The following is a 14,867-nucleotide window of genomic DNA, read 5'->3' as shown; positions in this document are numbered from 1 at the left end:
TAACACTACAGGGTAGGGTTAACACTATAACACTACAGGGTAGGGTAAACTATAACACTACAGGGTAGGGTTAAAACTATAACACTACAGGGTAGGGTTAAAACTATAACACTACAGGGTAGGGTATAAACTATAACACTACAGGGTAGGGTGACCTATAACACTACAGGGTAGGGTCAACACTATAACACTACAGGGTAGGGTGGATAAACTATAACACTACAGGGTAGGGTATAAACTATAACACTACAGGGTAGGGTATAAACTATAACACTACAGGGTAGGGTATAAACTATAACACTACAGGGTAGGGTATAAACTATAACACTACAGGGTAGGGTATAAACTATAACACACAGGGTAGGGGAATAAACTATAACACTACAGGGTAGGGTAAACACTATAACACTACAGGGTAGGGTAAACACTATAACACTACGGGGGTAGTGTCAGGGTGAAAACTAAGCATCCCTGTGGAACGCTTTGGACATCTTGAGTCCATGCCCCGACAAATTGAGGCTGTTCTGAAGGCTAAAGGTGTTCCTATCGTTTTGTACTGTGTATAATCTGTGTATAATCTGTGTATAATCTGTGTATAATCTGTGTATAATCTGTGTATAATCTGTGTATAATCTGTGTATAATCTTCTCTCCCAGGCTTTTCCCAACGGATGGTGAAGGGCCTCTGTTACATCTGCTCAATAAGACCACTGCACTGGACTAGTAATGCCATGAAACTGAAATCTGACACTCTTGGATGCAGCAACAGAAAATATGATGGACCATCTCTGAGCCGTGTGTGAATGGTGCTGTGCGCAGTAAGCCAGGTATAACATGGAGGTCTCCTCTTAGGACAACACCTGTTCAAATGGTGCATTGACTAGCAACCAGGCCATAGTGGTGGGTTGGGGTTAGAGGTCAGGGGACAGAGGGTCCCGTGTGGCTCAGTTGGTAGAGCATGGCGCTTGAAACGCCAAGGTTGTGGGTTCAATTCCCACGGGGGACCAGTACGAAGAAGTACATTAATGTACGTTCTGGATAAGAACATCTACTAAACGACGAATGTAATGTAATGTAAGGTAACTCACCCGTGCATTGATTAGTGACCAGGTCATGGTGGTGGTGTCCAGCTTGTGGATGTCATTGGAGAAGCAGTCAGCCTGGAACAGAAGAGGAGGAGAGGAGGAGAGAGGACAGGAGAATGTCATGGTAACATCATACAGAGGAAACAGAAGTTCACATGTTGGTAGCTCATTCACTGCCATGTGCAGAGAGAACAGAGATGTGCAGAGAGAACAGAGATGTGCAGAGAGAACAGAGATGTGCAGAGAGAACAGAGATGTGCAGAGAGAACAGAGATGTGCAGAGAGAACAGAGATGTGCAGAGAGAACAGAGATGTGCAGAGAGAACAGAGATGTGCAGAGAGAACAGAGATGTGCAGAGATGTGCAGAGAGAACAGAGATGTGCAGAGATGTGCAGAGATGTGCAGAGAGAACAGAGATATGCAGAGAGAACAGAGATGTGCAGAGATGTGCAGAGATGTGCAGAGAGAACAGAGATGTGCAGAGAGAACAGAGATATGCAGAGATGTGCAGAGAGAACAGAGATGTGCGGGCAGAGATGTGCAGAGAGAACAGAGATGTGCAGAGAGAACAGAGATATGCAGAGAGAACAGAGATGTGCAGAGAGAACAGAGATGTGCAGAGAGAACAGAGATGTGCAGAGAGAACAGAGATGTGCAGAGAGAACAGAGATGTGCAGAGAGAACAGAGATGTGCAGAGAGAACAGAGATGTGCAGAGAGAACAGAGATGTGCAGAGAGAACAGAGATGTGCAGAGAGAACAGAGATGTGCAGAGAGAACAGAGATGTGCAGAGAGAACAGAGATGTGCAGAGAGAACAGAGATGTGCAGAGAGAACAGAGATGTGCAGAGAGAACAGAGATGTGCAGAGAGAACAGAGATGTGCAGAGAGAACAGAGATGTGCAGAGAGAACAGAGATGTGCAGAGAGAACAGAGATGTGCAGAGAGAACAGAGATGTGCAGAGAGAACAGAGATGTGCAGAGAGAACAGAGATGTGCATATATGGTTCAGTTAGTATTCTTACTAGCTACTGCTGAGCGATTAGTGATGAGGTCGTTTCGGTTAGATTACTGAAAATTATGAAGGTTTTCTGTTTCAATAAAAAAAAATGGACATTAAATGCACTGTGGGTTGAATGCTGTAACACAGAGTAAAACTATGAATAAAAGTCCTATGATGGTAGTGACTGCCCATGACTGCTGATCACTCATTCACCATCACTCATTAACCATCACGCATTCACCATCACGCATTCACCATCACTCATTCACCATCACGCATTCACCATCACTCATTAACCATCACTCATTAACCATCACGCATTCACCATCACGCATTCACCATCACTCATTCACCATCACGCATTCACCATCACTCATTAACCATCACTCATTCACCATCACTCATTCGCCATCACTCATTCGCCATCACTCATTCACCATCACGCATTCACCATCACTCATTAACCATCACTCATTCACCATCACTCATTCACCATCACTCATTAACCATCACTCATTCACCATCACTCATTCACCATCACTCATTAACCATCACTCATTCACCATCACTCATTCACCATCACTCATTCGCCATCACTCATTCGCCATCACTCATTAACCATCACTCATTCACCATCACTCATTCACCATCACTCATTCACCATCACTCATTCACCATCACTCATTCACCATCACTCATTCACCATCACTCATTCACCATCACTCATTAACCATCACTCATTAACCATCACTCATTCACCATCACTCATTCACCATCACTCATTCACCATCACTCATTCACCATCACTCATTAACCATCACTTTAATCAAATATTAGTTTTATTTGATGACTATCATTAAATTCCAAGTCATCATCTCATCTCTATAGAGCTGCTGCTGTCTGACAAAATCAGTATTTTAGTAGTTCTTCAACGTAAATAAGACATCGTTTGTATTCAGCAGTCCTAAAAGTTTCAAGATCAACTGCTTTCTATCTCTCTCAATCGCGCGTTGGCACTTCTCTCATGCCCCGTTCACATCGCGACATATATTAGTGCTGAGCGATTAACCGAAATGTTGGTTATTTTTCGGTTTTAAAATAACACTGATCGACGTCTGTTTCAATTATTTGAATTCCATTTTGTCGTTTTTTTTTTCTGTGAGCTCGATGTGCAGTTTCTGTAGCGATAAATCAGATCAAGCCTGAACTGTGCGATGTAGTAGGGAGTTGTAGTTTCCAACAGGTCAATATCCTACATCCTGTAGTTTAGCTCAGAAAACATGGTAATTAACTACAATGACCATGATCCATTGCGTGCCCGCTTAAACATGTCCAGTCTGTGCGGAGCAAGAATCATGCCCCGTTTACATCGTGATGTATTTCATTACGTCGTTTGTCATCTTCACAGAGTCTTGCCCCGCGGCTGTAGTGTCTGTAACACAAGATGTCTCTCGTCAGAGATCGCAAAATATGAGATTTTCATTCAAGACAGGATAAATATATTGTTTCAGGTGATAAAACATGTTTTGTTACTTTTTCCTCAACTTGTTACTCTAACTTTATAGCAAGTCAAGCTAACTTGCACTGCAGAGCAGCTAGCTGGCTAAAAGCTAGGCTAGGTTGAAGATACCATTGTAGCTAGCGACGTCCACCTAATAATTATTATAAACAAACTTCATTAACATCACAATAAACTTAAACAGGAGGCAACAATCATATCATATAATTGGCCTAACAGCCAATGTGTATTGTTTAACATTACTATTAAAATAGTACTCATTTATAGGAATGGGTAATGGTTTACAAGTTGCTAGCTATCCCATAAAGCCGTCACCAAAAACAGAGGCTCCGAGCCTCGTTCACATTACCAATAAGCCCTCAGTTACGTAGCGCTGGATGTCATGCATTTAAATGGAGAAATCCACAATGGAGTGAAAACGCAACAGCCCCGTGCAGTTGAAGGCTCCGTCGCGAGACGGACACTGCAATGTTCAACTTTGCGTCGTCTTCAGTCCAGCCTGAGTCCGTCAAAGAATAAGAAGTTATCCGAATCACCATCGGTGACGGCTTTATGGAATAGCTAGCAACTTTGAAACAATTACCAATTCCTATAAGTGAGGACTATTTTAATAGTAATGTTAAAAAAAAATACACATTGGCTGTTAGGCCAATTATATGATATGACTGTTTAAGTTTATTCTGATGGTAATGTCGTTTGTATTTGACGATAATTATTAGGTGGACGTCGCTAGCTACAATGGTATCTTCAACCTAGCCTAGCTTTTAGCTTGCTAGCTGCTCTGCAGTACAAGCTAACTTGACTTGCTATAAAGTTAGAGAAACAAGTTGAGGAAAAAGTAACTAAACCAAACATGTTTAATCACCTGAAAGAATATACTTATGTCTTGAATGAAAAGATCATATTTTGCGATCTCCCGAAATAAATATGATATCTCACGAGAGACATGTTCTCCTCCATTTGGCGTTACAAAAACTACAGTTGTCCGTTCAGTCGCGAGGCAAGACTGCGAAGATGAAGTATGGCGTAATGAAATACACCACGATGTAAACGGGGCATGATTCTTGCTCCGCACAGACTGGACATGTTTAAGCGGCCACGCAATGGATCATGGTCATTGTAGTTAATTACTACGTTTTCTGAGCTAAACTACAGTTTGTAGAATATTGGCCTGATAAAAACTACAACTCCCTACTACATCGCACAGTTCAGCCTTGATCGGATTTATCGCTACAGAAACTGCACAAAGCTCACAGAAAAAAAAAAAATGAAATGGAATTCAAATAATTGAACAGACGTCGGTCAATTAGTTGTTTAAAAAAGTAAAAATAACCCAAATGTTGGTTAATTGCTCAACACTAATACCAGCTGCTCGTACCCTCCAAAGACGTACCTGGCCTTTCCCAGGACAAAGGGGTCAGTCAGGGTTAGAGGTCAAGACTCACCAGCTGCTCGTACCCTCCAAAGATGTACATGGCCTTGCCCAGGACAAAGGGGTCAGTCAGGGTTAGGGGTCAGGACTCACCAGCTGCTCGTATCCTCCAAAGACGTACATGGCCTTGCCCAGGATGCAGGCTGAGTGGCCATCCCTCGCCCCCGGAACGGTCCCAGAAATCTTAGGGGTGAACCACCGGTGGTTGTCTAAAGTTCAAAACAGACATGTTGACCTCACACAGAGAAACACATCATCACAGACACACAGACACACAGAGAAACACATCATCACAGACAGACACAGACACACAGAGAAACACATCATCACAGACAGACACAGACACACAGAGAAACACATCATCACAGACACACAGAGAAACACATCATCACAGACACACACAGACACACAGAGAAACACAGAGAAACACATCACAGACACACACAGACACACAGAGAGACAGACACACACAGAGAAACACATCATCACAGACACACAGAGAAACACATCATCACAGACACACAGAGAGAGAAACACATCATCACAGACACACACAGACACACAGAGAGAAAGACACACAGAGAGAAACACATCATCACAGACACACAGAGAGAGAAACACATCATCACAGACACACAGAGAGACAGGAGGTCCACTGGAAACTAGACTGCATCTTCACTTACAAAACAAACTGACCCAAAGTGAAGCCTTCTAGAACAATGATAAGGCCTGTTTGGTACATCTGGTGTAGCTTGCTAGAACAATGATAAGGCCTGTTTGGTACATCTGGTGTAGCTTGCTAGAACAATGATAAGGCCTGTTTGGTACATCTGGTGTAGCTTGCTAGAACAATGATAAGGCCTGTTTGGTACATCTGGTGTAGCTTGCTAGAACAATGATAAGGCCTGTTTGGTACATCTGGTGTAGCTTGCTAGAACAATGATAAGGCCTGTTTGGTACATCGGGTGTAGCTTGCTAGAACAATGATAAGGCCTGTTTGGTACATCTGGTGTAGCTTGCTAGAACAATGATAAGGCCTGTTTGGTACATCTGGTGTAGCTTGCTAGAACAATGATAAGGCCTGTTTGGTACATCTGGTGTAGCTTGCTAGAACAATGATAAGGCCTGTTTGGTACATCTGGTGTAGCTTGCTAGAACAATGATAAGGCCTGTTTGGTACATCTGGTGTAGCTTGCTAGAACAATGATAAGGCCTGCAAAAAGGTTAATAGGGTCTGTCATCCGGCTGAGTACATGCTGGTGTTCCTTGTTATAAAGAATGTTCTAAATAATTATTTGTTTTATCTGATTGTACATTTAGGATTCTGACAGTTCGACAGCCAAAAGGCATAGCTTAAGGATAAAAGGCCTATTCGTTTTAAGACTAAGTCAATGTTCATTCAAGTGTTATAAAATGTTATAAGCTAAATAACACTGTTTTATCTGATTGTTGTTGACTTCTATAAATGCACAATATGTAAAGCTATTCAAAATAAAGTTGTTTGCGTGAGAAGTCCGACAGGCTGGTGCCTTATGCCCGATTGCCCAATTTCAAGGACATTAATAAACATTTAAAAATAAACCCTGAAGTATGTGTGGTGCCTCAACTCATCTCACTTCGGTCTCTCGGTGGACTCACTCTCCCCAAGTAGAACCTCACCAGCCACAACACGTTCATTTACAGGGGAATAAAAACTGACCAGAAGTTTTTAGTTTGTTTCGTTGCGTTGTTTGTGTTTTGTAACTTATTTTGTACATAATGCTGCTGCTACCGTCTCTTATGACCGAAAATAACTTTTGGACATCAGAACTGCGATTACTCACCACGGACTGGCAAAATCCTTTATTTCCTTTATAAAAGTCCGACGTGAATCATATACTGCTTCTCAGGAACAGGCCCAGATCCCCGTCAATTGCGTGAAGAGAAGACGGAGAAAAAGGGGACGGAGGGCGGGGCTGCCTTCCGAGAATTCGTAGGCGATTGAATAAACCCCCACTTCCTTCCATTCCGCTAGCAAAAGTGCAAACTTTGTAAAATAAAATCGATGACCTACGCGGAAGATTAAACTACCAACCGAACATTAAAATCTGTAAAATCTTATGCTTCACGGAGTCGTAGCTGAATGACGACATTATCAACATACTGGTTATACGCTGTATTGGCAGGACGGAACAGCGGCAAAAGTTAAAGCAGGGAGCACCAGTGACTGGATCAATAAAAAAGATGTCAGATGAAGCAGATGCTAAGCTACAGGACTGTTTTGCTAGCACAGACTGGAACATGTTCCGGGATTCTTCAGATGGCATTGAGGAGTATACCACATCAGTCACTGGCTTTATCAATAAGTGCATCGATGACGTCGTCCCCACAGTGACCGTAAGAACATACCAACAAGAAGCCATGGATTACAGGCAACATCCGCACTGAGCTAAAGACTAGATCTGCCACTTTCAAGGAGCGGGACTATAAACAGGAAGCTTAAAGAAATCCCGATATGCCATCCAACGAACCATCAAACAGGCAAAGCGTCAATACAAGACTAAGATCGAATCGTACTACACCGGCTGATGCTCGTCGGATGTGGCAGGGCTGGCAAACTGTTACAGACTACAAAGGGAAGCACAGCTGAGAGCTGCCCAGTGACACGAGCCTACCGGGCGAGCTAAATTACATCTATGCTCACTTCGAGGCAAACAACACTGAAACATGCATGAGAGCACCTGCTGTTCCGGAAGACTGTGTGATCACTCTCTCCGCAGCCGATGTGAGTAAGACCTTTAAACAGGTCAGCATTCACAAGGCCGCAGGGCCAGACCGATTACCAGGACGTGACCTCAGAGCATGTGCTGACCTACTGGCAAGTGTCTTCACTGACATTTTCAACCTCTCCCTGACTGAGTCTGTAATACCAACATGTTTTAAGCAGACCACCATAGTCCCTGTGCCCAAGAACACTAAGGTAACCTACCTAAATGACTACCGACCAGTAGCACTCAAGTCTGTAGCCATAAAGTGCTTTGAAAGGCTGGTCATAGCTCACATCAACTCCATTATCCCATTAACACTAGACCCACTCCAATTTGCATACCGCCCCAACAGATCCACAGATTATGCAATCTCTATTGCACTTCACACTGCCCTTTCCCACCTAGACAAAAGGAACACCTATGTGAGAATGCTGTTCATTGACTACAGCTCATCGTTCAACACCATAGTGCCCTCAAAGAGCATCAATAAGCTAAGGACCCTGGGAATAAACACCTCCCTCTGCAAGTGGATCCTGGACTTCCTGACGGGCGCCCCCAGGTGGTAAGGGTTGGTAACAACACATCCACCACGCTGATCCTCAACACAGGGACCCCTCAGGGGTGCGTGCTCAGTCCCTTCCTGCACTCCCTGTTCACTCATGACTGCACGGCCAGGCACGACTTTAACACCATCATTAAGTTTGCAGATGACACAACAGTGGTAGGCCTGATCACCGACAACGATGAGACAGCCTATAGGGAGGTGGTCAGAAACCTGGCCGTGTGGTGCCAGGACAACAACCTCTCCCTCAATGTAATCAAGACAAAGGAGATGATTGTGGACTACAGGAAAAGGAGGACCGAGCACGGCCCCATTCTCATCAACGGGGCTGTAGTGGAGCAGGTTGAGAGCTTCAAGTTCCTTGCCGTTCACATCACCAACAAACTATCATGGTCCAAACATACCAAGACAGTCGTGAAGAGGGCACGACAAAACCTATTCCCCCTCAGGAGATTGAAAAGATTTGGCATGGGTCCTCAGATCCTCAGAAAGTTTTACAGCTGCACCATAGGAGCATCCTGACTGGTTGCATCACCGTCTGGTATGGCAACTGCTCAGCCTCTGACCGCAAGGCACTACAGAGGGGAGTGCGTACAGCCCAGTACATCACCGGGGCCAAGCTTCCTGCCATCCAGGACCTCTACACCAGGCGATGTCAGTTCCTTGCCGTTCACATCACCTAAAAATGGTCATACTTCAGCCACCCTAGTCATAGACTGTTCTCTCTGCTACCTCACGGCAAGCGGTACCGGAGCACCAAGTCTAGGTCCAAGAGGCTTCTAAACAGCTTCTGCCCCCAAGCCATAAGACTCCTGAACATCTAATGAAATGGCTACCCAGACTATTTGCATTGTCCCCCCCCCCGCTGTTTTATAGTGCTGCTACTCTCTGTTGTTATCTATGCATAGTCACTTTAATAACTCTACCTACATGTACATAATACCTCAACTAACCAGTGCCCCCGTACAATGACTCTGTTTTAGTACCCCTGTATATAGACTCGCTATTGTTATTTTACTGATGCGCTTTAATTACTTTTTACTTCTATTTCTTATTCATATTTTTTTTTAACTGCATTGTTGGTTAAGGGCTCGTAAGTAAGCATTTCACTGTAAGGTCTACACCTGTTGTATTCGGTGTATGCAACTAATACATTTTGATTTGATGAATACAATAACTACGTATTCATACCATGACTCTCCCATCCCATGGAATGTCCACCGCCATCATGTGACATGTCCCCTAAAATGTTATCTGGTTCATCGATGATAGACGGGAGAGACAAGGTTAACTGAGTTTATACAAGACCATCAAAATACATGTAATGTTCACAGGCTTCATGTTGGGGTAAAAAAAGCATATGGTTATCAAAGACTTAGAGATTGTCAGTAGATGTGGTTTTCCTGCAAGAGTTACATTTAAAGAGGAGCTGGGTTGGAGAGGCCTATGCTGCCACCTACTGTAGCAACAGCAGAGGTGTAGGCATCCTGATAAATAACAATACACCATGTTCTCTTATATCCAGCACATGGACCAAGAAGGATGTTTTCTAATGTTGAATTATACCATACATGGTGAAAAATACACATCGATTTCATTGTATATCCCCCAAGGGGCAAATATGGTGTTGTTGTTTTCTTGTATAGAATTTAAGCTATATTTGATGAAATCCAGGCAGGAACTATTATCTTAGGTGACCAAAATCATACAAAATCGATAAGATTGACAGACGTAGCAATAAAAAAGGCCAATTCAAGGAGCATCGAACGAGGATGAAAAATGTAATCTCTACAAATAATTTCCAGGACACCTGGAGATTACTATTCCCAACTACAAAAGACTACTCCTTTTTTTCTCTCAAAGTAAGAAAAGCTATTCAAGACTTAACTTCATTTTTTCCCCCAAAAAAATGCTCAACAATTTACTGGGTTAAAAAAAATCATGATATTTTGATATCAGATCATTCTCCAGTATCATGCTTAATTACACCAACAGAAAATGCACTGAGTGACAGAATATGGAGAATAAACAGCACATTGTCAAGACCCGAAACCCATTAAATATGCAACTAAAAAAAATAAAACCTTCACCATTACAAATGTAGACATGAGAGAAAAGAGAAAAGCCCCGATATAATTTGGATGCTTTTAAGGCACGTGTCAAACTCATTCCATGGAGGGCCGAGTATCGGCGGGTTTTCACTCCTTCCTTGTACTTGATTAACGAAATAAGGTCACTAATTAGTAAGGAACTCCCCTCACCTGGTTGTCTATGTCTTAACTGAAAGAAAGAAAAAAAAAACCTACAAGACACTAGGATGAGTTTGACACCCCTGTTTTTAGGCGTACATTAGGGGAATGATAATTTCATACCCTGCAAAAGTTAAATAGGAGTTTAAAATGTAAGAAAAATCCATAAGCAGGAATAAACTTTTCACTGTTGAAGAGCCAACTACAGTTTACGCAAGTGACAACACTAAATTCAGCACCTTCTAATTCCATGTATCAAACAGTTATTTCAGATATATTCAAATCAGGAACACCCTGCTGATAATATACCCATACATTTAATCAATTGCAATACAATAATAAAGCTGATAAACAATAGAATGGCAAAAGTCTTATCAGACTTGATAAATACCAATCAAACAGGGTTTATTAAAAATAGACACAAACAAATACAAGAACATGATTCAGTATAATACACAAAAAAAAAAAAAAGATTTATCAATAATGGCTGTTGATGCCGAAAAGGCCTTTTCTATTCAAAACTTCGGAAGCCTTCAACTTTCCTGCTGAAAAAATACATGTAATAAAAATATTATACAAATATCCTAAATCAAAAATAAGACAAGAAGTCCTCTCTCCCCCGTCCTGTTTGCACTGGCAACTGAACCAGGACCCGAAGGTAACAGGTATCAGTATCGGTAAACATGAATATAAACTAAACTGATCTGCAGATGATCTCCTGACATACCTGACCAATACTAAAAACTCAATGACCCCTTCGCTAAAAATATGTTCAGAATCTCATGAAAAATACAAATAACTCTAATAATGATCAACAACAATCCTTTAAGTGGACTGCAAAACATATCAAATAATGAGGATGTTTAATAAATAACAACAAATATATAAAGATGTCTTGACCCATTACTGAACAATTAAAAGCGGATCTATTTCAAATGGAACAATTTTCCCATAAATCTTACAGGTAGAGTAAACCTATTCAGAATGGCACGGCTCCTAAAGTTTGTATATTTACTCTCGGTAAACCAATTACCCCACCGAAGACATTCTTTAAAAAAATATACTCGGCCATAATAGACTTTATATGTGACCTCGATTCGGCTCAGAGCTATAAAAACTCAGAGCTATAAAAGTGCATTAAGAAAGTATTCAGATCCCGTTTTATACATTGTTACGTTACAGTATTATTCTAAAATGGATTCAATTATTTGTTTTCCTCAAGCTACACACAATAGCCAAGTTTTGCAGTGTTATTAAAAATGAAAACAGAAATGTATTTACATAAGTATTCAGACCCTTTACTATGAGACTCTAAATTGATCTCAGGTGCATCCTGTTTCCATTGATCATCCTTGAGATGTTTCTACAACTTGATTGGAGTCCACCTGTGGTAAATTCAATTGACTGGACATGATTTGGAAAGGCTCACACCTGTCTATATAAGGTCCCACAGTCCGGTGTAGAGCATGGCGCTTACAGCACCTGGGTTGTGGGTTCGATTCCCACAGGGGACAGTACGAAAAAAGTATTCAAATGTATGCACTCACTACTGTAAGTCACTCTGGATAAGAGCATCTGCTAAATGACTCAAATGTAAATGTTGACAGTGCATGTCAGAGCAAAAACCAAGCTATGAGGTCAAAGGAATTGGCCGTAGAGCTCCAAGACAGGATTGTGTTGAGGCACAGATCTGGGGAAGAGAACCAAAAAAATGTCTGCATCATTCTTAAATTGAAGAAGTCAGAACAATCGGGGGGAGAAGGGCCTTGGTCAGGGAGGTGACCAAGAACCCAATGGTCACTCTGACAGAGCTCCAGAGTTCCTCTGGAGATGGGAGAACCTTCCAGAAGGACAACCATCTCTGCAGCACTCCACCAATCAGGCCTTTATGGTAGAATGGCCAGACGGAAGCCACTCCTCAACAAAAAGGCACATGACCGCCCCCTTGGAGTTTGCCAAAAGGCACCTAAAGACTCTCAGACATTCTCTGGTCTGATGAAATCAAGAGTGAATGAGTGGCCCGGACTTGAACCCTATCGAACTCTGGAGAGACCGGGAAATAGCTGTGCAGCAACGCTCCCCATCCAAAGTACTGAGTAAAAGGTCTGAATACTTATGTAAATGTGATAAGGTTTTTATTTTTTATACATTTGAAGAAAAAAAACAACATTAAAACTGTTTTTGCTTTTTCATTATGGGGTATTGTGATGTCATTATGGGGTATTGTGATGTCATTATGGGGTATTGTGATGTCATTATGGGGTATTGTGATGTCATTATGGTGAATTGTGCGTAGATTGATGAGGGGTAAAACCATTTTTTAATACATTTTAGAATAAGGCCGTAACGTAACAAAATGTGTAAAAAGTAAAGGGGTCTGAAAACTTTTCGAATGCACTGTATATCATACACTGCAGTTGAGGAACATTGGGAAAGTCATTCTGCTTTGAAAGTTAATAAACTTGTAACCCCACTTTGGATAAATGTCCCTTGAATATTTTTGGTACACCTATTGGAGAGCTCTTTGTCTAAACCCATTGGGCATCGTTCACACCCTCATAAGCCTTAGCCCCACCCATCTCTTTAAGGATTCACAGTTGAGGCCATGTGCTAAACAGAATGAGTTAAACAATAAACCATAATCCCATACCATACTAATAGCAATACAAACTGATTGTCATAACGAGCCACCAGGCATGAATCTGCAGGTAGCTTACGCTAACCAACTAGGTTCAATGTTAGCCAGCTAGCTAACATTAGGCTACAACTAGCAATACAAACAGATTTCTGGAAAACAAATGATATTGCTACACAGATCATACACGTAACATTAGCTTGTGAGCTAGTCAGCTAGCTAACAATACGCTTTAACACGCAATGAAAACTACTTTGACAAAATTAATAAAGTATAATATCTGAAAATGTAGCTAGACCCTTACCCATATACATGGAAGAATGCTTCTCCCTATCCGTTATGCCATTAGTTTGAAGATGCAAAGCAGAGACAAATGTTTTATACAACAGCCTTCTATGTTATTTTTTCGGCTTCCTCCGCATTTGCAATCATACTCTGCTTCCACCGGTCATTCCATTGACTTCAACAACAACAAAAATCGGTCAACTTCTTCCGTGACAACAACACTGTTGATCGCCGTCTCTTCCCCATCACGGTCACCAGAAGACTCTACAATGTCTGGTTCAATGAAAACGTTTTTTACCTAAATCAGGGATTTTATCATCTGATTCATTTTCAGAGTCCAAGACAGTCAGCATGGCACGATCGTCCTCCAGAAAGTAGTCAGTCAATAACTTTTTCCCACTAATCTTTGTCGATAGCACATGTCAAATTCAGGGCAGCGATGTTGAGAGCAACACTTACGCAGTTCTCCATTACAAAAAAGCTCAGCAGCTCATGTTATAGACAGAACCTTGCTACATGGCAGACCAATCCAAACTCTCGGCATGTCCAGCCCTTCCTGCTAGCCAATCATGCTTAGCAGGAAGATTCATGTCTTTTTCCGTGGCTAAACTAAATAGGCTTGTAATTTAACAATTGTATTCATACTTACAGATGGAATACAAGTTTGTTAACCTGTTGGGGCTAGGGGGCAGTATTTGCACGGCCGGATAAAAAACGTACCCGATTTAATCTGGTTACTACTCCTGCCCAGTAACTAGAATATGCATATAATTATTGGCTTTGGATAGAAAACACCCTCAAGTTTCTAAAACTGTTTGAATGGTGTCTGTGAGTATAACAGAACTCATTTGGCAGGCCAAAACCTGAGAAGATTCCTTACAGGAAGTGGCCTGTCTGACCATTTCTTGCCCTCCTTGATCATCTCTAACAAATACAGGGGATCTCTGGCATGACGTGACACTTCCTACGGCTCCCATGGGCTCTCAGAAGGCGGGAAAAAGCTGAACGATGTAATTCCATCCCCAGGCTGAAACACATTAGCGCGTTTGGCAAGTGCTCTATCAGAGGGCCATTAGACTGAGGCTTGTGCATGAGGGGATAGCATGCTTTTACTTTCACTCTCTTTGTAATAAAAAACGATTTCCCAGTCGGGAATATTATCGCTTTTTTACGAGAAAAATTGCATAAAAATTGATTTTAAACAGCGGTTGACATGCTTCGAAGTACGGTAATGGAATATTTAGACATTCTTTGTCACGAAATGCGCCATGCTCGTCACCCTTATTTACCCTTTGGGATAGTGTCTTGAACGCCCGAACAAAACGCCGCTATTTGGATATAACAATGGATT

The 14,867-nt window shown here is 41.9% G+C and overlaps 1 protein-coding gene and 1 non-coding gene across 8 annotated transcripts in view; one reads left to right on the top strand and one right to left on the bottom strand.

Moving 5' to 3' along the window:
• The window catches only part of klhdc3 (kelch domain containing 3), a 95,195-nt gene that overhangs the window by 56,030 nt on the left and 24,298 nt on the right, over positions 1–14,867 (bottom strand). For 3 of the 7 annotated variants that reach the window (XM_045710416.2, XM_082970605.1, XM_082970607.1), the window contains 3 exons: positions 9,539–9,601; positions 5,132–5,247; positions 1,088–1,159 (listed from right to left, as the gene is read on the bottom strand). In XM_045710416.2, the coding sequence (XP_045566372.1) occupies positions 1,088–1,159; positions 5,132–5,247; positions 9,539–9,601 (251 nt within the window). Of the gene's footprint in view, positions 1–1,087; positions 1,160–4,971; positions 4,992–5,131; positions 5,248–9,538; positions 9,602–14,867 lie in introns of those variants that run through there. The other 4 variants (XM_045710418.2, XM_045710420.2, XM_082970606.1 and 1 more) reach the window with 2 other exon arrangements.
• trnas-uga (transfer RNA serine (anticodon UGA)) lies at positions 931–1,006 on the top strand. The gene has a single exon. It is a non-coding gene; the product is annotated as a tRNA-Ser (tRNA).

This window comes from Salmo salar, chromosome 28 (assembly GCF_965601325.2).
Source record: "Salmo salar chromosome 28, fSalSal1, whole genome shotgun sequence".
Lineage (NCBI taxonomy): Eukaryota > Metazoa > Chordata > Actinopteri > Salmoniformes > Salmonidae > Salmo > Salmo salar.
Note: the sequence above shows the minus strand (reverse complement) of the source record. Positions and strands in the feature narration are given on the sequence as shown.